General features: G+C 33.6%; 1 protein-coding gene and 1 pseudogene across 6 annotated transcripts in view; one reads left to right on the plus strand and one right to left on the minus strand.

Moving 5' to 3' along the window:
* LOC114475378 (neurexin-2-like) overlaps positions 1 to 23,206 on the plus strand; it is a 233,633-nt gene that overhangs the window by 200,721 nt on the left and 9,706 nt on the right. For 5 of the 6 annotated variants that reach the window (XM_028466115.1, XM_028466114.1, XM_028466117.1 and 2 more), the window contains 3 exons: positions 5,501 to 5,682; positions 18,324 to 18,495; positions 22,719 to 22,808. In XM_028466115.1, the coding sequence (XP_028321916.1) occupies positions 5,501 to 5,682; positions 18,324 to 18,495; positions 22,719 to 22,808 (444 nt within the window). The remainder of the gene's footprint in view (positions 1 to 5,500; positions 5,683 to 18,323; positions 18,496 to 22,718; positions 22,809 to 23,206) is intronic. The other variant, XM_028466119.1, reaches the window with a different exon arrangement.
* On the minus strand, positions 14,653 to 14,769 carry LOC114476296 (uncharacterized; annotated as a pseudogene).

A 23,206-nucleotide genomic window follows, 5' to 3' on the forward strand; every position in this document is an offset into this window, starting at 1 on the left:
TAGGCAACTCTATCACAGCCGGGGCCACAAAAATGTGATTGTATCTGATCCAAGGGCCACATTATGAACATTTATGTCAGTATTTAAAATAATGACTGATCTGAACATTAGCTTATGTCTAATGTGTTGTTTTGTCATTTTGTGTGTTTTCGGAGTCATTGTGTGTGTTTTTGTTATTTTTTTGTGTTCTTGTTGTATTTTTGTGTACTTTTTCTGTCATTTTCTGCATTTATGTTGTCTATTTGTGCGTTTTTGGGCTCACTTTCTGTATTTTTTTGTTGTTTTTTGTATTTTCCTGTCATTTTGTTGACATGTAATTTGTAATGTGTTTTTGTGTCGTCATAGTCATTTTGGTTGTTTAAGTGGTTGTTGTGTCTGTCTATGTTGTCAGTTTGTGTGTTCTGGGAGCTATTTTGTGTATTATGTATACAATTTTTGGGGATTTGTTTTGGGGGCTGCGCAAAACTAGACCGAGGGCCACATGTGGGCCCCTGGGCCTCCAGTTGCCTATGCCTGGAATAGACTTTTATTGATCTCCCAGAGGGTAAATTCACATGTCGCAGCAACAATATAATAGCACACAGTATGAGCAAGATAAATACCAACGAAGAATAATAGTGCAAATATACGACTGTGGGACATAAATTAGAAAAAAAAATACAAATAAAATAAAATCAATTCACATTAAAAAGAAACAAAACAACGACATAAAACAAAACACAACAAATGACAAATGAAGGAATATGGATGGGGGATATCAGAGTGGTTACAGTTATTGTGTTAAACAGTGGTTTAATGACAGTAAGATAAGAAGAAGGGAGAATGTTGAGGTATTGTCATATTATGCTGTTAAACTGAATCTTTTAGGTTCTTTAATAGCTCTACGGTTATTTATTTTCATCTAAAAATATGAGACTTTAGCAGTAATTAGAAAATATCAGAAAAAGAAGAAGCATAAGAACATAAAAGGTTTCTAAAAATGTACTTTAAAGGATCATAGTGTGAAGGGCTTTGAATAAATGAGCTTTAAAGTCTTGAATCATTAGAGATCATCGTCTATAAGGTCCCACACATGTCTTTATTGTACTTTATTCTGTGCCTTGCTTGTATTCCTCATTTCACTGGATGACGACACTAATGGCAGCTCTTTATCAGCTGCTGTAATTAACGCCAAGTCACTTGATAAGCTGAGGCTTATGAATGGAATCGTCAGTAATTGGATCAATAACGTGTAAATGTGTGTTAGAGATTTCATCCAAACGGGTTCATATTTTCCACACAATAAAATACAGTCAGCTTTAGCGTTATCAGTTGGTTTGTTCTAGATGTTTCTCTTTAAAACACATATGTTAAGTTAGACTAGAGCCTCTGATTGCTTGTGTTTCTATTTCCATGGAAACAAAGTCACGTATAAAGATTTAAATGAACTCATAGGGGAGAGCGCTTTGGTGTCCATCCATAATGTCAGCAAAATGATAGTCCATTATTCTATGAATGTGTGATATCCACATTTATTTTTTTATTTTTTTATTTATCTGAATAATATCCACTGTTATGCAGGAAGTTTATTATTATTTGGGCCATACTATATAGTCATCTTAAAGATGTAAACCCTTGTTTTAATCAAAAATAAAATGTGTTCAAAGTGACCAAAAATGGTTGACAAGGTGGTGAAATGGGTTTTTAAAAACCACAGAAATTGGTTAAAAGTTGAAAATTAGAGTGGCTAAAAAAGTGATTTAAAAAAATGGTTCAAAGTGTCAATATTGGAACAATTATAGTTTAAACTGGCGTGACCAGACATGAAATATGGTGAAAAGAGGTTAAAAGTGACAATAATGGGTCAGCATATGCAACATTAGGTGAGAAAAGTGGTGGAAAGTGTTTATAAGTAAATAGAAATGGTAAACGGACTTGATTTATGTAGCGCTTTATCCCCACTCTGAAGTAGTGCCAAAAACGTCTTGAAAGTAGAAAAAAATGTGCAGGAAAATCATTGAAATTTGATGTAGAAGTGGCAGAAATGGGAATAATGTAGCAAAAATGCATTAAAAGGAGCAAAATATGGCAAGAAAAAGTGATGAAAATAGGTTAAAATATAGCACGTTTGGTGTGGTTGCAGAAAAAGGCTAAAAATAAGCAAAAAATTGGCTCAAAATTGTTCAGAAAATATTCCCAACCCCAAGGTTGAGAAATCCTAGATAAGAGGATAGTAATGTCACACCAAAAGTTCAAACACATTTTCCTAGTTTAGGTCACTATTTGTCTGTTTAACAAGATTATTACACACTCAGTCCATTCAAAGGCATGTATTATGTATTTAAAGTGATAATGTGGGAGACATGCTGATGTAATAATCTGATGAAAGGAAAGCTAAAGGGTGAAAGAACACTGCCCCGTTTTAATGAGTGTCATGTGATGTGGAATAGTGATAATAATGCTATCAGCGGGAGAACGTTTGTCCTAGCATTAGCATTTCATCACACGTCTCCTCCTCTCTCTTCATCAGTGGCGTTCCCTCGTCATCGTTCCTGTTGGGATTAATAATGCTAGTATAGTATAAACACCACAGTTCACTGTTATTAAAAAAAACTATTTGCTCAACTATCTCCTGAATCCGTCGTTGTTGTTGTTTGTGTGGTTTTTATGTTATTTTACTGTATTTTTGTACCAGAATTATTGACCCAAAGATTAATTGTGTGACTATTTTATATGAGGTTTTTCAATCATTGGACTGGTCTCCAATTCTAAAACCAAGATGATGTCATAAGCATTCAACAAAAACAAATATATATACTGTATATATATATATATTTTTTTTTTAAGTCAGTAAACTTTTATCTTTCTATCTATTATCTGCTGTTTCATTTTGTTAAAGCTATTCAAACTAAAAGGGAAACTTAACATTTATTCTTAAATTTAAAATAAAATAAAAAACTAAATTGATTTGAGATGCCTTTGGTTGTGATTATACACACTATTTTTTACGTGAAAAAGAATTCAAATATCACCCACCTTAGTATCAATTATGACTATGGTTGCACTTGTAAACTTAACTCAATTATTTGCATTGATTATGTATATATATATATTTATATATTTAAGTCCCCAGACGAATATATTGGTAAAAAACTACTTTTGAATGAGGAATCTGAGGATGTGTTGTATTGTTCTAAATTGCAGAGCAGTGTGTGATTTACAGAGTAGAAAAAAAATTAATACATTTAAGCACGGACCTGTGATTTTTTTCTACCGCATTTTTGCAATTCAAGCTTGTCTAGTTAATGACAAATTAACATTGACTCGCCTCATTTCTCTGGAATAGAAAAAGAAGGATTTTTGAGTGGAGGGAAATAATTAGCATGATGAGCACTCAATGCACCTGCTGAAAATCAATGACGATTAAAGAATAACTGCTTACTCATTCTTTTCTTTTGTCTGATGAATTGTATAGTATTATTACTTGCTTGATGTTTGCTCATTTAGAAATATAAGGGGGGTTGCATTAAAAGTGCCATGAGATTACTCTCTTATTTTAACCGTGTTACTTTATTTGGCACATAATGAATAAAAGGCGATTAAAAATATAAGATATGGACGTCATTTCAAACAAGAATCTTTAACCCCCAGCAACAGGAAAGACATCAAGTTATATTATGTAAGCAATATAAGGATACTTCAAATCTGTGTTAAAATCACAAATTGACTCCAAAAAAACACACAAAATGAGATATAAGTTTGCTAAACCACAACAAAATTACATAAAATGACTCCAAAAACACAAATTACAAGAGAAATACACAAAAATAATTTCAAAAAACACAAAATTACACCTAAATTACACAGATTGAATACAAAAACACCCGAGATGCCTACAAAAATACAATATAATTACAGAAAAATACACAAAATGAGAGAAAAATATGCAAAGCCACAACAAAATTACACAAAATGACTCCGAAAACATGAATCACAAGAAAAATGCACAAATATGATTTCAAAAACACTAAATTACAACTGAAATAGACAAATTGAATCCAGAAACACAAACAAATAATGTAATATAATTTACAAAATGACTCCAAAAACATAAATTTCAACAAAAACACACAAAAATTTGTTTTGAAAAACACAAATTACAATACAAATACAAAAAAAAATTATGTCAAAAACACAAGGTTTCAACTGAAATACAAAAATTTTATCCAAAAATGCCCAAATGCCAACAAAAATACAAAGTAATAACAGAAAAACACACAAAATGAGAGAAACATTTACAAAACCACAACAAAAGTGGAAAAAATTATTCCAAAAACACAAATTACAAAACAAAAAATTAGAAGTGAAATACACAAAATGACTCCAATAACACTGAAGATGCCTACAAAATTACAGAGAAATAACAGAAAAACACACAAAATGAAAGAAAAATATACAAAACACACACAAACCCTTTATTCTTCCCTTTGTTAACGTTAGAATTAGTTTTTTATTCTAAATTCCAACATGAATGTTGATAATGTGGCTCTCATCATAAAATCACATCTTTGAGCCCCCTCTGTGATAAAAGTTGCCCATCTCTTATATACTGTATACTGGTAAGGTTTGGGTAAGAAAACAGCAAATGTGAGTTACAAAAACACTTATTTTTGTAAGAATTTGACTTTCAAAGAAGTGCACATTGTGCATCTTTTGGTCTGACTTGCATGGTTTTAAATCTTTTTTTTTGTGTGTGTAGATTAATCTTGTTGCTCTCATCTATGGTTGTCTGTGAAAATAGTCGCGGGAAGAGGGATGTTCTCATTTTTAACTTCAATGCTGCGGAATTATACTTTCATGGTTTGCATTCTGTCAAATCTCAAAAGATGGAAGACATAACAGCTGAGAAAACGCTGCATATTAGCCTGTTTGACTGTGATTTAGGGATGAAAAGCTGCTGATTTGTTGTCTGTGTTGTATATTTATTTTTCTCTCTGCTAGTTACAACACATTATACTCTTAGGGTCAATCTGACAAATGATTTTCAGAAAATTGTTCACCAACTTTTTTTAATTACAATGAATTTGCACACAGAATGAACCATGTTTATTTATTTATTTTTATCTCCTTGTGAAGTTTCAGACACATTCTCCTCTATGTCATTTTCACTGTGAAAGAGCTGTTCCAAAACCTTATTGATAGCAAACCATTTCCGAGATGGCATTTTCAAGAGAGAGAGCGTACAGATTGCAATACACAGACAGGTTTCACACAGCTGAAACAGCTTGGGGTCAAATTGACCCCAGAGGAACACCAATGTGTGCAATATGTGTTCAGCCCATTGAAAAACAACATCATGATAATGTTATGCTTAATCAGTTGTAACCATCAAATTAGGAAAAGTCATGAAATATTAAGAGAAAAAAAGAGAGCCAACTAATGAATGGGGTCAAATTGACCCCAATGATAATAAGGTGAGTTATCAGCAGTTTAATGGATCCATTTCTCTCTCTTTTCCCAGCTGGGACAACGTACATCTTTGGGAAAGGAGGGGCCCTCATCACGTTCACGTGGGCCCCCAACGAGCGGCCGAGCACCCGCGCCGACCGCTTAGCCGTGGGCTTCAGCACGCAGCAGAAAGAAGCCGTTCTGGTGCGAGTGGAGAGCACCCACGGGCTCGGAGACTATCTTCAGCTGCACATAGTAAGGATATGTATCTGTGTGTGTGTGTGTGACTGGGACAACTCCAGTTATTAATAATTGAATGTCAGACTAAGGTACTTTAATAAGTTTAAGACTCATGGGTGTGCTCATTTTCCTTTGTATGTGAAAGTTGTGTCTCTTTTTGATATGAAGACGTGGGCTTTACAAGCATTCCCCATTTTTTGTACACTGTATATACGCATATACAATCTCAGTACGATGCACACTATAATTTACAAATTAATGAAATTTCCCGCGTTTCCCAGGGACCCTGAACGCATCTCAGGGAAGAAGTGAATGTAAAAGATCATAACTTTGTTAATATTTGCTCTATCTGATAAATTTTCTGAAAGCTAAGGAATTGCTCTTTGTGGTTTAATTTTATGGTAATTTTACTCCCACATGACGTTATCATTAAAATGCTGCTTTGTTTTGATTAAATCGAGGAAATGAGAAAGAGGACCAAAGTCCAAGAGAAAGAGTGCGAGAGATTAAAACAGACCAAATAATGATAATAATAATTGAAAATGTAAATTTTTGGAGTGTATATTTGATTATTATTTGCTGTTCTGTAAGCCTTGAGTTTTTGTTGTAGTTTTAATTTTTTTTTTTTTTTAATTTCTAGGAAGGAATATTTCTCATATTGGTACAATGATTGAGAGATTTTAAGAAGGTTTATATCAGATATTTTAATGACAGATTGTTGTTAATAAAGGTGACTGAGTTGAGTCACCACTGATTTTGGATTATTTATTTTTTTTCAAGTCTTTGATATAAAGAGTTTATTTATTCTTTATTGACAATAACTAATTTATTTATTTAATACATAAAAACAAATTTGTTTTACAAAGTTTCCAAAAAAAAGTCTTAAAAAGCATGAATATAGCTTACTTAAATTTAAGTTTGTGCTTTGCAATATTCTTTATTCATATGGCACATTACGTTAGTGATGGAAATAATAACAACTATAACTTATTTATTGTTTTCATTAATTCAGTCATATACCAACATTTTTTTTAATTGACTCCCACCACTAATAAATATATAAAAATGCATTCACTTGCATCTTTTAGGAGTTCTGTCTCTTAAACGTCACATCTTATGTGTTTCACTCATTCGTGACATTTAGATCCAAAAATGGAGGCAAAAATAAAATAAGTGCTACACGTATTGTTGAGTGCAGCACTCTGAGGCAGATTCAAGACTTTTTTTATTCCTGTTGTGTTTTCTTGTTAAATTGTTAAACTCCTTTGCGTCTGCCAGGAAATGTGTCTTTTCTGACAGGCAACATCAGTATTTAGCATGTGGCCACGATGCAGATGTGCCAGGATGAAAACCAGAGGGAAGATCTGCATGGGAGAGATGAAATAATTAAAATCGCATCTGTTGGGAGAGAGAAAAAAAACAAAAAAAAAAAAGAGAGAAAGAGAGAACAAAATCAAGGGATATTTGCGCCGACAAAATGAGATTTTCTGGTTTGATGGGCCACATTATCAACATTCATGTCAGAATATAAAATATTCTGTGCGTTAATACAAGAAAGAACAAAGGGTTTTGTATGTTTTTGGAGTTATTTTGTGTGTTTTTGTTGTAAAGTTATGTTTTTTTGTTGTGATTTTGTGTTTTTTTTTGTCTGTTTTTCTGTCGTTTTGTGAATATTTATTTTTGTTTTGTGTGTTATGAGTCAATTTGTGCATTTCTGTTGCCCTGTTGTGTATTTTTTTGTATTATGTACGATTTTTGTTTTTATTGCGTGTGTTTTTGGAGTAATTTATTGTGTTTGCATAGTTTTGTGTATTTTGTTGTCAGTTTTTTTCTGTATTATGTGTGGTTTTTTTGAGTCAGTTTGTGTATTTATGTTGCCCTTTTGTCTATGTTTTGTTGTTGCCTTGTTTATTTTTGTTGCAGTTGCATATTTTTTTGAGTCATTTTTTGTTTTTTTGAGTAATTGTGTTTCTATTGCCTTTTGTGTGATTTATTATCCTTTTTTCTGTATTATGTGTATTTTTTGGAGTCAATTTGTCTATTATTGTTGTCCTTTTGCATATTATTGTCTCTTTTTTCCCGTTTGGGAACCTCACAAAATTAGACAAAAGAGCCACTTGTGGCTCCTGGGCCTCCATTTGCTTATGTCTAAGAAAAAATACAATTTAAAATTCCCAGTTTTTACATCAAAGCTTAAACATTTTTTTATGATTATTTTTTTAAAGCAGCTGATTCTCTTCTCCTTTCTTTCCTGTCCTGTGTTCTTAGGAAACACTAAAATATAAACATATAATTATATCTCTGTATAATTTCAATAATAAGATTCATTTTCTTTATTTAACGACCGTGATTGTTGATTTAAAAGCCAAATGTATTCTTATTGTTTTCCCTGACACAGAGAAAAGCACGGAGCTGTGTGGTGGTCAAAATAACGTATATAGCCGCAGGGGGGCTTGAAAATAGTACAGGAAACAAATGATGTATGACTTTTACATCCTGGGGGGGATTTAGGTGTTTCAGAAGCAATGTCTCAGAGTCACTCTCTATAATCTTATGCAGATTTCACCTTTCTTTCCTTCTTTAAAGGAGCCTTTGGATAAGAAAACCTCAGTGTAAATGCGCTCCTGCTGTGAACCTCCGATTAAAATAGTCACATAGAATCTGTAGCTTTGTAACGGTGCAACATTCATGAGCTTCAATTCTACAAAGAAGAAGAAACAAACTATCCCCATATTTCCATTAGTGATAGACATTAAGTGACAGGAAATAAATATTGCACTGCATTCAGTCAAACTGAAGAGGAAAAGTCAGATTTTGTCACTCACAATAGCTACGTTTTCAATCCCAGTTTTTTTTGCAAAATTCAGGTGTTTTCTATTACAAATTTGCATTTATTTATCTGTTATTCAGATTTTGCACATTTCCAAGTGTAAGCAAAACGCAGCTAATGAGGTTTTGATGAACATTTATTGTTGCTTTTTAATATTTATTCTTATTTAGTAAGTAAACATAAAAAAAAAAATTACATCGGGGGTATTTCATCAAACTCAGCTAAGGGTTAAGTCCAGGTTTTACCCTGAGAGTCCGGCTCCGTTAAGCCAGGTTTTCTAACTGGAACGGTTGTTTCATCAAAGAGAATACACCTTAGTTACCATAGTAACACAGTCCATGGGTCAAACCTGCTCTCGACCAGGCTTAAGCAGCAGAGGCAGTCATAGTGATGCTTTAAAACACTTAATAAAGATCTACAAAAGGAAAAAGGAGTCAAAAAGACTTGTTTTAAAAGGAAATGAAAGAGAATATAATAGTAAATGCTAAATTAAGATTTTAAATCCATACAAATGACGATAGAATCACAGTCTTATTATTTATTATTTATATTATTTAATGTGTACCGTATTTTTAATGAGTTTGATTTTTAATCAGTGGTAATCTGTTTAAACCATCAGTAATAATTAGCTTATATATGGATGCGTACGTATTCATCGCCTCTGTTTACCACATGGTATAAATGGGTCCATTCATTGATCAGAGATTAATAATGAGAAAGCTTTAAATATACAGGGACAGTCACAGAGCGAGCTCCCCGATGACAGAACTCAATGCGTCTGCAGTGTTGGATAATGAATTCAATTCAAAATTTAAAAAATCTGAGTATAGATACATTTATGGACACTAAAACTGAGGAAAATAGCCTCCATTCAATGCTGCTTTAACGCTGTACATTACGTTTAATCTGATTGGTCGGCTATGATGTGATGCATTTGATTATTATCTGGTCGTTTCATTTTTAAACATTAAAAAACATTAATTTACTCAGTAACGGTTGGGTGTAGAAATGTAATGAATGACTTTACTTCTTTTAAAACGTAGTTAAGTACAAGTAAAACTAGTTTAGAAATATGCTCAAAAAAGTTAACGTACCCATAAAAGCAGCTAAATTACAGTAATGTGAGTACTTGTAATCCATTACTTTCACCTCTGGCGTTTGCAGCGACTGTCTGAACGCAAAACAACAATCAGATTGTTGGTTCTAGATTAATGGCTTTTTTTTTTTACCAATCTATGACATCCTACTTTTCACATTTTTTAGGAATTCCTTAGATTTTTCATTCATACTTACCATTATCGTTTGGAAACAGGAGAACAATATATGACAAAAGAATATGTAATTCAAAGATAACAGTTATGTCCTACTTTCGTTAGTTTATCTGCAGGAGCGCATGCACACATAATGAACGTAATCACCCCCGAGACCGATGAAGAGACGCACGTGTGGTGGCTGAATAATATTTATCAGGGTGTTTAATCTACCGTATACAGGCTTCACTGCGAGGAAACTAAAAGTCTAAATTACCATCCGACCAAAAGTAATGTATTCTTCAGTTAGCCACAAACATCTCTCACTGCTGTGTGAACAAGACCTTCCTGTCATTCCTGTGGGATCAACACACAGAGATCTGCATTGAGTGGAGTCAGACTACACACACACACACACACACACACACACACACACACACACACACACACAGAGAGAGGTTTCCTTTAAAGAATTACGATTATTTCCCTCTGTACTGGATTAAAAATGTATGTCCTTGAGAGTTTCTCCCTCTGTGTAATTGAAGGAAAATCATTATAAATTATTAGGTTTTATTACACAAATAAATGTGTAATGAATCAAAAGTGAATTAGTGAGAGGAGATCCCACTTCATCAGAGCTCATTTAGAGGTGATGTTTTTCCTCTCATTTTGTGTGTTTTTGTTATCATTTAGTGTATTTCTGTTGGTATTTTGTGTATTCTTGCTGTCATTTTGTGTTGTTGGAGTCATTTTGTGTGTTTTTGGAGTCATTTTGTGTGTTTTTGCTGTTATATAGTGTATTTCTGTTAGTATTTTGTGTATTTTGCTGTCATTTTGTGTTGTTGGAGTCATTTTGTGTGTTTTTGGAGTCATTTTGTGTGTTTTTGCTGTTATATAGTGTATTTCTGTTAGTATTTTGTGTATTTTGCTGTCATTTTGTGTTTTTGAAGTTATTTTGTGTGTTTTTGGAGTCATATTTTTTGTTGTTTTGTCTGTTTTTGTATATTATACTCGCATTTTGTGTATTTTTTGTTGTCATTTTATATATTTTCCTCATATAAAATCTTTTTTTTAATCGCCATTTTGTGTATTTTTGTTGTCATTTTGTATATTTTTCTCCTACTATATTTGTGTTTCCTGTCATTTTTGTGTGTTTTTGTTGTCATTTGGTGTATTTCTGCTGGTATTTTGCGTATATAGGCTGTCATTTTGTGTTTTTGGAATCATTTTGTGTGTTTTTGCAGTCATATATTTAGTTGCATTGGCTGTTTTTCTTCTCAGTTTGTGTTTTTTTCTCATTTTGTGTATTTTTTGTTCTAATTTTATACATTTTTCTTGTACAATATCAAAAACGTCTGAAAAACCTCCCCATGAAATCGTAAAAACCTTTTAGCAATATTTTAGTGTTTTTTTTTTTGTTTTTTTTTTAAATGCAGACGTTTCCATTACCTGTTTGTCATTGCGCTATTTATATTTTACCGCAGTTTCAAGGGTAATGGAAACGCAGCTTATGAGGCCTCATCTTTAAACCCAAAATAAAAGAGGAGCGCATTAACATCTTAAAAATACAAAACAAAAATGAACTGTAAAGATTAATCTTTTATGTAATAATAAATGTGGCTTTTTTGCTTTCAATGATGTCCAAAGATGCTTTTTTTTTTCCCGTCCTTTCATTTCATCTCTGAATGAGGAAAAGACGAGCACCTCTGGAGTGTTTTCCTCCTGGAAGATTTTAATTGCTGTCCAGAAGACTGTGGTTCAATTTGGCCTGAGGTTACTCTCTTCTGCAGCTGTGTAATGACTGCTCATTGGTTCACTTCATTTAGTGAGTAATTGAACCACAGGCCACCCCCAAAAGAGGTCTCTGCAGAGAAGCCGCTGAATGCCAGCGGACACAAATCCAACAAGGACTCTTACTCTTGTACTCCATAATATAAGTCACATAAGAAAATAATTAATTTATCTAACAACAGCTTGAATAAATTGAGTTGAAATCATAGTACAGGGTCATAATTAACGGACTCAAGATGCAACATCAATTAAAAACAATGTTAAACAAATATTAAGCTTTGGGGAAACAAAAAGTTGCCTTGTATCACAAATGAAGCTGTTAAAAGTCAGAAAACGAGGAGACCGTAGAGGAAAATATAGCAGTATTGCTAAGAGCCACATAATGTGTTTATTGTTTGTCCATTTTTATTTATAGAACACCCTTTAAAAAGTACTTAATGTTACGCGTTGGAAGCTTAAATATTATTTGCTGTTTTTGATGGAGGTTTATTCACAACTAGCGTTACAAAGACACAAGAAACATGGAAAAACATAATAGAGAACATAAAAATCGATAAAATATACAAATGACACCAAAAAATGTGAGCATAATAAATAAAATGACCCCAAAAACACACAAAATAAGTCTAAAAAAAAAAAAATAGCAAAAAACACACAAAACGACAGGAAAAACAGATATCATATGAGAAAAATATACATAATGGCAACAAAAAGACAATAAAAACTTTCAGAAGCTAAATGCCTACATGTTAGCTTTCTTAGATAATACAAGTTGTTTTTTTCAGATTGCAACAAACATATAGCACAAGAAAAACAACAAAACGGCATTAAACAAAACTTGGAAAAAAGGAAAAAATATGCAAAGTGACAAGAAAATCACACAAAATAACTCCAAAAACCCAACAAAAACACAAGAAACATGGAAAAACATGCTATGCTATATGTAGCTTTTGCAAAGTAAAAACATCAACGTTTCCTGGAACCTTTCCAAAATAAAAGAATCAACAGGTAATCCTTAAATCTACCATTTTATCTCAGAAAATGATCCTATCTTAAGGTCCACTTAACTTAAATACATCAATATGCTAAGATATTTTCACCCAACAAGATTTAGCATCGGCTAAAGGCTAATGCTAAATCTAGTTAGGTGAAAATATCTTAGCTTAATCTTAAAAACTCACAACAAAAACAGTGTAACACCTTGAAAAGTATCATAGGCTTTTAGGTTTATTCACAACTAGCGTTACAAAGACACAAGAAACATGGAAAAACATGCTAGGCTATATGTAGCTTTTGCGAAGTCAAGAGCATCAACATTTCCCGGAACCTTTCGAGCATAAAAACGTCAGGAAATACTTAAATTTACCATTTCATGACAATAAATGAACCTAACTAAGGTTAATTTAGCTTAAATACATCAATAAGCTAATATATTGTTCACATAACTACATTTAGCATTAGCAAACCATCATTTTTTCTATAATTATAAACCTTTAGCCTCATAAAAATTCACAACAAATACATTATAACACCTTGAAAAGTATCACAGACTTTTAGGTTTATTCACAACTAGCATTACAAAGACAGAAGAAACATGGAAAAACATGCTAGGCTTTATGTACCTTTTGCAAAGTCAAGAGCATCAACATTTCCCGGAATCTTTTTAGAATAAAAACAACGTTAGAAAATACCTAAATGTACCGTTTCATCTCAGAAAATTATCCTTACTAATGTTCATTTAGCTTAAATACATAAATAAGCGGAGACATTTCTCACATTAATAGATTTAGCATTAGCAAACCATCTTTTCCCTATATTTATAAACCATTAGTCACTTGAAAAATGTACAACAGATACATTCTAACACGTTGGAAGGAATCATAGACGCTGCAGAAGTCTACTCTATTTATAATCTACTCATTCTCTCTAATGTTTCAGTAGCAGCGGCTGCTCCAGCTAACAGACACGTCTAAGTGAATCACCCTGAGTGGGCTGACATTTGTCAAAAAACGCTTTTATCTACTACAAATGGGTTTTATTATGCGCCGGTTCTTGCATGGTATGTGAATTTACTCCTTTTTTTTTTTTAATGTCAAGTCAGCTTTTGAGTAAGTAGAAAAGTCAGAAAAGACAAAGCTACTTATGAAACTCAACACTTTAAGACTTTTGATCATTTTATTAAACATCCACTGATACTTTGATTTAACTCAACTTTACCCAGTGTGACATGAGATTTAAAGCTCATTGTTTTGGTTGATTTACTGTATTGTTTTAGATTACGCAAACAAAGAAAAACAATTCAGATAAATTGCCAACAAATTATAGACACTTAATTCAGTTTAGAGGCGATAAAAACAACATCAATGAACCACAGTTTGGCACCGAGGAGTGAGATGAAAAATAACAAGATTAATGAACAGATGCAGACACAACCATATCAGTGAAAAATGTCTGCGAGCTAGAAAGTCAGTCCTGAAAAGAATTTCATTATGTTTATTTGTGTATGTTTTTTTCTTTCTATATATTTTTAAAGCCATTTAGAACAGTGGTTCTCAAACCTTTTTGGCTCAAGTACCCCCGTTCTCTTATTTCTCAACCTAAGTACCCCCTTTTTCCAGATACATTTTGCTCAGAATACTATAAAAAAACAAAAACTATAGCATTATGATGGAATGTATGAGTATTAACCGTCATTTTAAAGAATCAAACATTGTAAATGAGTGGAATGAAACATTATTTAGTGCCTCCTGAATAGATTTATTTCAACAGTTTCTTGGTGTGAGACCAAGACTGACACTTGTATTTTCAATTCATGTTCTAATCAAGATTATTATTATTATTATTATTATTATTATTATTATTATTATTAATAATAATAATAAGTCGCTTTACAGAATTAAGGGATTATTCTTTCACTCCACACTTAGTGGTGGTAAGCTACTGTTGCAGCCACAGCTGCCCTGGGGCAGACTGATGGAAACGAGGCTGCCAAAGTGCGCCATCGGCCCCTCCGACCACCACTACCCACTCACACACTACATTCATACGTGGCAATGTGGGTAAAGTGCCTTGCCCAAGGACACAATGACAGATACCACTGGGGTGACTGCCACCCCACTGTGGCACCTGGAATTCTCAGTGGTCTCCATCCACGTACTAACCAGGCCCAGACCTGCTTAGCTTCCGAGATCTAATGGGATCAGGCAATGACAGGCTGGTATGGCCACATAATTGTAAATAAAAAACATATTATTTATTTTGTGATCGTTTTTAACCAAAAATACATATTTTAAAACCTGAAAATCAGAATTTGTATCAGAATCAGAATCAACTTTATTGACCAAGTAATGTATGTTATACACACGAGGAATTTGACTTGGTGAACTGTACTCTCTCAAATAGTGTAAACATTAAATAATAACAATCAACTAGAAAAAATAATAATAAATATAAACAGTAGTTAGACTAGAATGTGCAAAACTAAATAAAATAACAAGATAATAATAATAATACTAATAATAGTATAAAAAAAAAATAATAATAATAATAGTATTAAAAAAAGAGAGAAATAATAATAAAATATAATAATAATAAGATAGTAGTGCAGGAGAACATTTAAATTAAATATTATGTACATGAACATTCTCAGTGACAGGTTGATCCAGGGTTGTTATGTTTAGTTCCATGGTTATTTCACAGAACCAGGTCTGACACTCTTTGACTGTTTAGTGTTGATCAGAGTGACAGCCTGGGGGAAGAAGCTGTTTTTATGGCGGGTTGTTTTGGCGTTCAGTGATCTGTAGCGTCTGCCGGAGGGGAGGAGTTTAAACAGATTGTGTGCAGGGTGTGAGGGGTCTGCAGTGATGTTACCTGCCCGTTTCCTCACCCTGGACAGGTACAGTATAAGTCTTGGATGGAGGGCAGATCGACACAGATGATCTTTTCTGCAGTCCTAATTATATGTACTGTATGCTATTGTATGCTTTTATTCATTAGTTATCTACTCTCTCCTAAGTACCCCTTATTGTGCCATCGTGTACCCCTGTACCCACATTTGAGAAACACTGATTTAGATTATAAATCTTATAATCTTGATCCATGATATCTGTGAATCTGAATGAATCGCTTGGCCCCCGCGAAGAGGATATTTATTTACGCTGGTAAATGTTGTGAACATCATGTTTCGTGGAAGAGCAGCAGTTTGTTTTGCAGGCTTGTGTTTCATAAAACTCTACACCAGCCAATTCCCTGTTTACCTCCTCTGTGCTCCGAGCTGGTATCTGTGATAGGCTGCAGCCAGCTGCCAGACTAACAACCTGCACACTCTGTGTTACTGATATTACACAGCCCACAGACAAACATTATGAGGAGGGGATTACACCAGCCATTATGTAAATGCTCAAATGTTATTCAACATGCGAGGCATGTAATTAAGTGATTGTAGCGTTGTTGTTTTCATGGCCACACCCACATTTCACGTGCTTCGCCTCTGGTATTATGCACCGTATTTATATGTAATTGTGTTGTTGTTAAAGGGTCTTTACACTTGTTTTTTTTTTTTTTTTTTTTTATAATAATGTTTTGCTTTTTGCTTTCAACTGCATTGAATATGACTGTCAAGCTGTAAATCAACATAGAGCATCTATCAGACATGGACAACTGGTGGATCGGGGGCCACAATCGGCCCTCGGCCTAGTTTTGTGTGGCCTCCAAGAAAAAAATCTATGAATTGACATCAAAAACATAAAAAAAAAATTAAAAACACACAAAATGACAACAAAAACAGATAAAACAGCAACAATGTAAGACAACAAAAAGCACAAAAATGATTCCAAAAACACAAAATGCGAGTATGATATACAAAATGACCAAAAAAAAACAGACAGAATAACTCCAAAAAACACATAACTACAGCAAAAATACCAGCAGAAATACCAAATAACAAAAACACACACAATGACAAAATCACAGGAAAAACAGTTATAGTGGGAGAAAAAATACAAAATGACAACAAAAACAGACAAAACAACAAAATATAGGACTCCAAAAACACACAAAAATTACTCAAAAAACACAAAGCATGAAGAATACAAAACGAAATCAACAGAAATACACCAAATGACAATAAATACTCAAAATGACAGGAAAAACAGATATAGTAGGAGAAAATTATACAAAAGGACAACAATAACACAGAGAATGACAACAAAACCAAACTAATTAACTCCACAAACACAAAATAACAGCAAAAATATTCACGAAAATACACAAAACACAAGGAAAAACAGATAAAGTCGGTAAAAAAACACACAAACCCTTTGTTCTTTCCGGCATTAATGCTCGGATTGGTCCTTCTTCTAAATGCTGACATGAATGTTGATATAATGTGGCCCTTCGGATCAGACAAACCCATTCCTGTGGCCCCCGGCTGTGATTAATATTGGCCCTCTGTGCCATATAAGCACAGAGAGTGACCTTCCACACGTTGTTTGTTCTAAGTGCCACCCAGAGGCAGGTTAAAGAAGCAGTTCTGACCTTTGAGGAAGGTTAGCAGCAGCAGAGACTAGAGAGAGGCTGTCAGCCAGAGACGTTGGTCGACCAAAAGAGAAACAGCCGGATTGTGTCAGTAGTGATTCACATCAGGAAACCTGAGCTGACTGCTGAGGGGAAATGGTGCTGAACCCGAAAAAAAAGGATAAAACATACTGTCTGTGTCACTAAGATGGGCTCTTTTTTGTTCAACGAGGTTGAGTTTGAAAGATCTTTCACTCTATCTGTATGATGAGACTTTTTAATGTAAAACTGATTCAAATATAACATGAGATCAGCAGAAAAACCTTTTACGGTAAGAGGAAGACGTATGGGTTACACTAATTGAAGAATGATATGTCTCTGATTGTCTCCCGTTATTTGTTTGGTCCACGAAAACACTACAAGGATTAATGGTGGTCATACATTACTTTTAACCACAGCTCTTAAATAAACAAACTAAACACTGCTCACTAACCTGCAAATGTTTAACATTTTGGAAAATGGAAATCTCTATTCTGTGGTAACGTACATTTTTAGGTGAAGATACCGCAACATAAAAAAAAAAAAATGATTATTTTTTATATAAAGCAACAATTATAACAGTAATAATAATGGTGTTTAAGGGATTAAAAAAAAAAAGAAGAAAAACTTGTATATAGTAGTTGTTAAAAAAAAAAATGTAAATAAATAATAATAGCAGCAGCAATAATAAATAATATTAATACAAAATAATAAATATAAAAAACATTGACATTGAAACATTAAAAAAACATAAAATACGAAAAAATATACAAAATGTCGATAAAAAATACACAAAATGTGCGTATAATATATAAAATGACACCAAGAAAACAAAACACAAAATGACAACAAAACACAAAAACTCCAAAATATCAAAAAAAAAATAAAAATCACAATAAATAACAGCAAAAATACACAAAATATCAACATAAATGCACAAAATAATGGTTTTCATTTTCTGTCACACACTTCTGTTTGCTGTACAAAACTGAAGTAGCATTTTAGTAAAAGAAATAAAAATAATAATATTAATAATACATATACTGTAAATACCTTCCACATCTTAAAGTATGGATTGCAATACAGACGACATCAAGTAAACTTAGCTTTAGCTTCCACAGAGGAAGAGGCTAGCATAAATGCTATATGAACTGTTTATATTTATTAATCTATATTTAACGTGTTAATGCTCTGTTTGATGGCTCCTCCCTTTTTTCTTCTTTGACTCGCAGGATGACGGGAAGATCGGGGTGATCTTTAACGTCGGTACAGACGACATCACCATTGATGAACCTGCCGTCATAGTAAATGATGGCAAGTACCACGTTGTACGCTTCACGCGCAGTGGCGGCAACGCCACCCTCCAGGTGGACAATCATCCGGTCATTGAGCGGTACCCTCCAGGTAAGGCTTAGTGAGTAAAACCACATGGTTCTCCCTGCAGGGAGTGGGAAATGGGCTGTGTGTGCATTTGAATAGAAGAGCATCGTCTGCATATAGAGAAATCCAACTAATGTAATAAAGTGGGAAACAGCTAACTTGTACATGTAATTTGCTTCATGATGGATAAAAATCTGCTTTTCCTCAATGTTATTCATTATGTCTATACTGCTGAGACCAGGGATTCTCAACTGGTGAGTCAGAACCCAACAGTGGGTCGCGGACCTGTATTGGGTGGGTCGCGGATAGCTGATCAAAAATAAATAAAAAAATACTTACTGTCTTTCATGTTGGACTTGTCTTTTATTTTGAAAGAAACTTTTCTTTTGACAGGCATGCTGTAAAATGCATGATGCACAGGAAAATATATAGATTCATGTTTTAAAAAAGATTACATATGTGTTTGTAACAGCTATTTTTGAAAAACAAAACTTGGTTGGTTGAATTCTAAAAAGAAATAAGTGGGTGGCGATTTAACGACCGTGGCTAAATGTGAGTTCCATAGTGAGACCAGTTGAGAACCCCTGTATTTGACAATACTGTGTAATGTTTGCTCTGTTTATTGATATGGAGCAACAAAATTGTTTGTGACGTGCTGGCTTTAAACAACTAAAGAATAGAGATTCACACATCATGGGCTATAGTGCTTGTAAACCTGCAGTAGTATTGATTGCGAGTTATTTTTATGGCACCTAAAGTCTAATAAATGTCTGACTACAGTTGGATATTGCAAGTAGTTCACAAAGCAAATTGTTGTTGACATTTACGACGCTGTAGAAGAACATGCTTGACCTGCTCACTGCTGAGAATTACCGGAATGTAAGCGTCACATTCTTCATGCATGCAGTAGTACATGGAATATTTCTGTTAATAAATGTCAATGCAAAGGCCAATGAGTGCAATATTATAGAAACTCACTTGTCAATGTATGCATGTTAGATCACATGGAGGCCTCATGCAGAATACCATAATAGCAATCCAGTGTTGGGGTCAATTATATTTTTCAAGTACATATTACACATATTATTTTCCCCATGAAATTCAATTACAATTACATTCTCAATTACTAAAATAACCCCATAAAAAATGTAATTCCTTATGATAGCCTTATCTCAGAAAAAAACAATCAATTGCCTCCAAAATTAGGGTGTTTTACACATTTTTCTTTTTTTTCACACTTTACTGGATTTTCACCCCAGTTTAAGTATGCTCATCATATTTAACTCATTTTTAAGTTCATATGATAGCCTTATCTAAAAAAAATCAATAATCTTAGAAAAAAAATCATTTTTTTCCATTTTTATGCCTTATAATAGCCTTATCTATAAAAAAATGTCCTACTTTTTTCTATTTGTATGCATTACTATAGCCTTATCTCAGACAAAAAGTCTATATTTTTCTAGTCTAAAAGTCTGAGTCTAAAAAAATTTAAAATTTTTACTATTTTTATGCCCTACTAAAGCCTTATCTAAACCTAAAGCCTTATCTAAACCTAACCTTATTTTAATGCCTTACTATAGCCTTAGCTAAAATAATTTCCATGACAATTGCAAATACACCAATTTTTCTGAACTCAAATACAAATGAACTATGATTACAACAGCAACAGATTTTTTTTCAAATACAGTTACAATCATGATTGTACTTCATTCTCAATTACGTGATTACAATTATATAATTGACCCCAACCCTGATAGCTACACATACAGATTCATGACATATTTCACGTACTTGGAAAAGTAAATAAAAAAAACTGTTCATGTAATCTTCACTTGAGGCTCTCGCTATAAGAAGAGGTATGTGATCATTTTTGGTATGAAACATTAGTACAGAGTACATCTTCAGCTTTACAATTTCAACACCTACTCATAATAAATCCCCTGGCAAAGACAGAGTCTGTATAAGCTCTGCTGCTCTCATCATCATCCTGTTCTGCCGCCTTCTCCACTGTAATCTCTCTTTCTCTTTCTCGCTTCCTCCGCACCACGAAGCCTTGACCATCGCTGTAGAAATGTATCAGTTCAGTTCTTCAGATTTGGATACAATTTCAACATCGTGACTTATGAATGTCAACAACATTTTGCCAGTGAAAAGTTGGTGTCTTAGACACATTTTTACTGTCATGATGTTTAAAGTCTACTTGATGTGTTGTGTATCTCATGTTGAGTTTGTATATGTCAGAGTTAAAATCTTATCCCACTTCAGACTACATTCAAGTTCATTTTGTATCATGCATTACCTCTGCCAAGGAAGTCATATTATCACCAGGGTTTTGTTTATTTGTTTGTCTGATAGCACGATTTTGTCCAAAATACTTAATGGAAGATGGACCTTACATATGGAAGATTCTGTAAAATTATTGAGGGGATCCGGAACAAAATACTGATTTTGCATCAGTTTAAAACAATCAAAAAATAATCTTACAAGTTCATATTTTGGTTCATCATACCGATTTGGTTTCTCAATCACACCGCAGAGTTTTGTCTGGTTTTAATCCAGATTGAGCATTAAATCACAGTTTGTATTGTGCACAGTATGACTATACCTTTGGACCTATTGTATAGTTATTAATGGGAGTAGAAATTCCATCCAAGCCTTTAAAGTGTGAATAATAATTGTACCTTGATCAGTATTTTTGATCTATACCAGTGGTTCTCAATCTTTTCAGACAGTGACCCCAAAATAAAGGTGCCAGAGACTGACCCCCACTGTAGCTGAAGGTGGTTGAACATAGACTTGAATATTGTAGAACAGTCATGTGGAGACAGGGTCATCTATAAGGGGGAATAAAGGGGAGAGATTTTTGGGGTCCAACCATAAAGTCAGAAAAATTATGTCCCATTGTTCTATGAATCTGTGATAACCACATTTATTTATTAATCTGAATAATATCCACTGTTATCCAGGAATGTTGTTATTGTTTGGGCTATAGTATGAAGTCATCTTAAAGATGTAAATCCTTGTTTTAATCAGATATAAAATGGATTAAAAGTGACCAAAAGTGGTGGAAAAAGTGGTGAAATGGTTTAAAGTTGCAAACTCGAGTGGCCAAAAACGATAGAAAAAGTAATAAAAAGGATTCAAAGTGTCAATATTGGAGCGATTAGTAGGATTAATTGGATTCAACTGGCAAATAATGGGCATGACAAATCGGGAATGTGGTTAAATTGGCAAAAAAATAGAATATAGAGAAAAGAGGTTAAAAGTGACAATAATGGGTCAATATATTCAAAAAGTGGTTTTCGCATAAATTTTTTACAAACATTTCCCCATTAAAAAAAAGTTACTTTCCTCACGGTGACGTCATTTCATTCACATTTTGTGAATTTCCGCGTTCAACAGTGAATTCCGTTTTCATTGGTCAATTCCGTGATTCTGTTCACGTGGATTTTATAGGGCCTTGAAAGTGGAAACAGTGTGTAGAAAAAGCATTGAAATTTGATGGAGAAGTGGCAGAAATATGGGTAATGTAGCAAAAATGGATTTAAGGGGGCAAAAACATGTCAGGAAAAAGTGATGAAAATAGGTTAAAATATGGCAAGTTTGGTGTAGTTGCAGAAAAAGGATAAAAATAAGCATACATTTGCTCAATTTGTAAAAAACTGTTTCTTGAAGGCATCTGGCAACCCCCACCCAGTGTCTCGCGACCCCAAGGTTGAGAACCACTAATCTAGATAAATGACAATATCTGGAAAAGAGGATATTTGGATATTTTACGCTCTTGTCTAACAATTATTTTCAAATGATGGATAACATTTTCTCTCATCATTTTAATGAAGTTGTTGGATGTTTTGTGGATCTGAGGTGGGATTAGACTTTGGCTCTATCTGCTCCGTGTTGTCTGTTTCTGCTCTAACTACAATTCTAGGACACTTTTTTTCCTCCTTGATTGTCAGATTGATGTTTTCTTGTACTTTTTAATGCCTATTTTAACATTTTTTTTCCACATGTCAGGTAAAGGTTTTCCAGTGCTTAAAAAACATCTAAATGGCACTAACTAGAGTAGCACATTATTTCTAGCCTAAACCTCACTTTTAATTAGCATTTCCACTGTTAACTAGACGACGCTAAGTTAAGCCTAATTTTCCTCCTGTTAAACGTGTTAGCCGTTCGTATTTGTTTCTAACCATGTGCCTTTTCAGCTTGCAGACTTTAACCTTTAATTTGTCTCTCCAAATTCTTTGAAGGACACTATGATAATGAACGACTGGCTATTGCTAGACAAAGAATCCCGTACAGACTTGGTCGGGTAGTTGACGAGTGGCTACTCGATAAAGGTAAAAAAAATAATTAATCAATAATTAACCCTTGAAATAACTAGTAAATAACCCTGTCCCCCCCTGCAGAGGTGCAGTGCCAGAAGACAAGGGTGACAAGGATATTGAAATGACCAATGACACTTAAATAAATACCATTTCAATTGGACTGACAACTGGCTATGAATTGTGATAGCCACAGTGTGTAACTTCACTGAGGACAAAACAAAATGTAACTGATGAAGGCAAACCTGTCCAGATTATTGTCATCCTTACACCTTGTGGAGACGCTGCACCTTAAACATTCTAAACTAAATCAACTAAAAGCACATAACCCTTCTCTAACCCTCTACCATCTCCTTTTAACCACTGTGTGTAATTATTACTTTTCATAAAAGTCTTTAAAAGGTTGTGTAACT

This window comes from Gouania willdenowi, chromosome 14 (assembly GCF_900634775.1).
Source record: "Gouania willdenowi chromosome 14, fGouWil2.1, whole genome shotgun sequence".
NCBI classification, from domain to species: Eukaryota; Metazoa; Chordata; class Actinopteri; order Blenniiformes; family Gobiesocidae; genus Gouania; species Gouania willdenowi.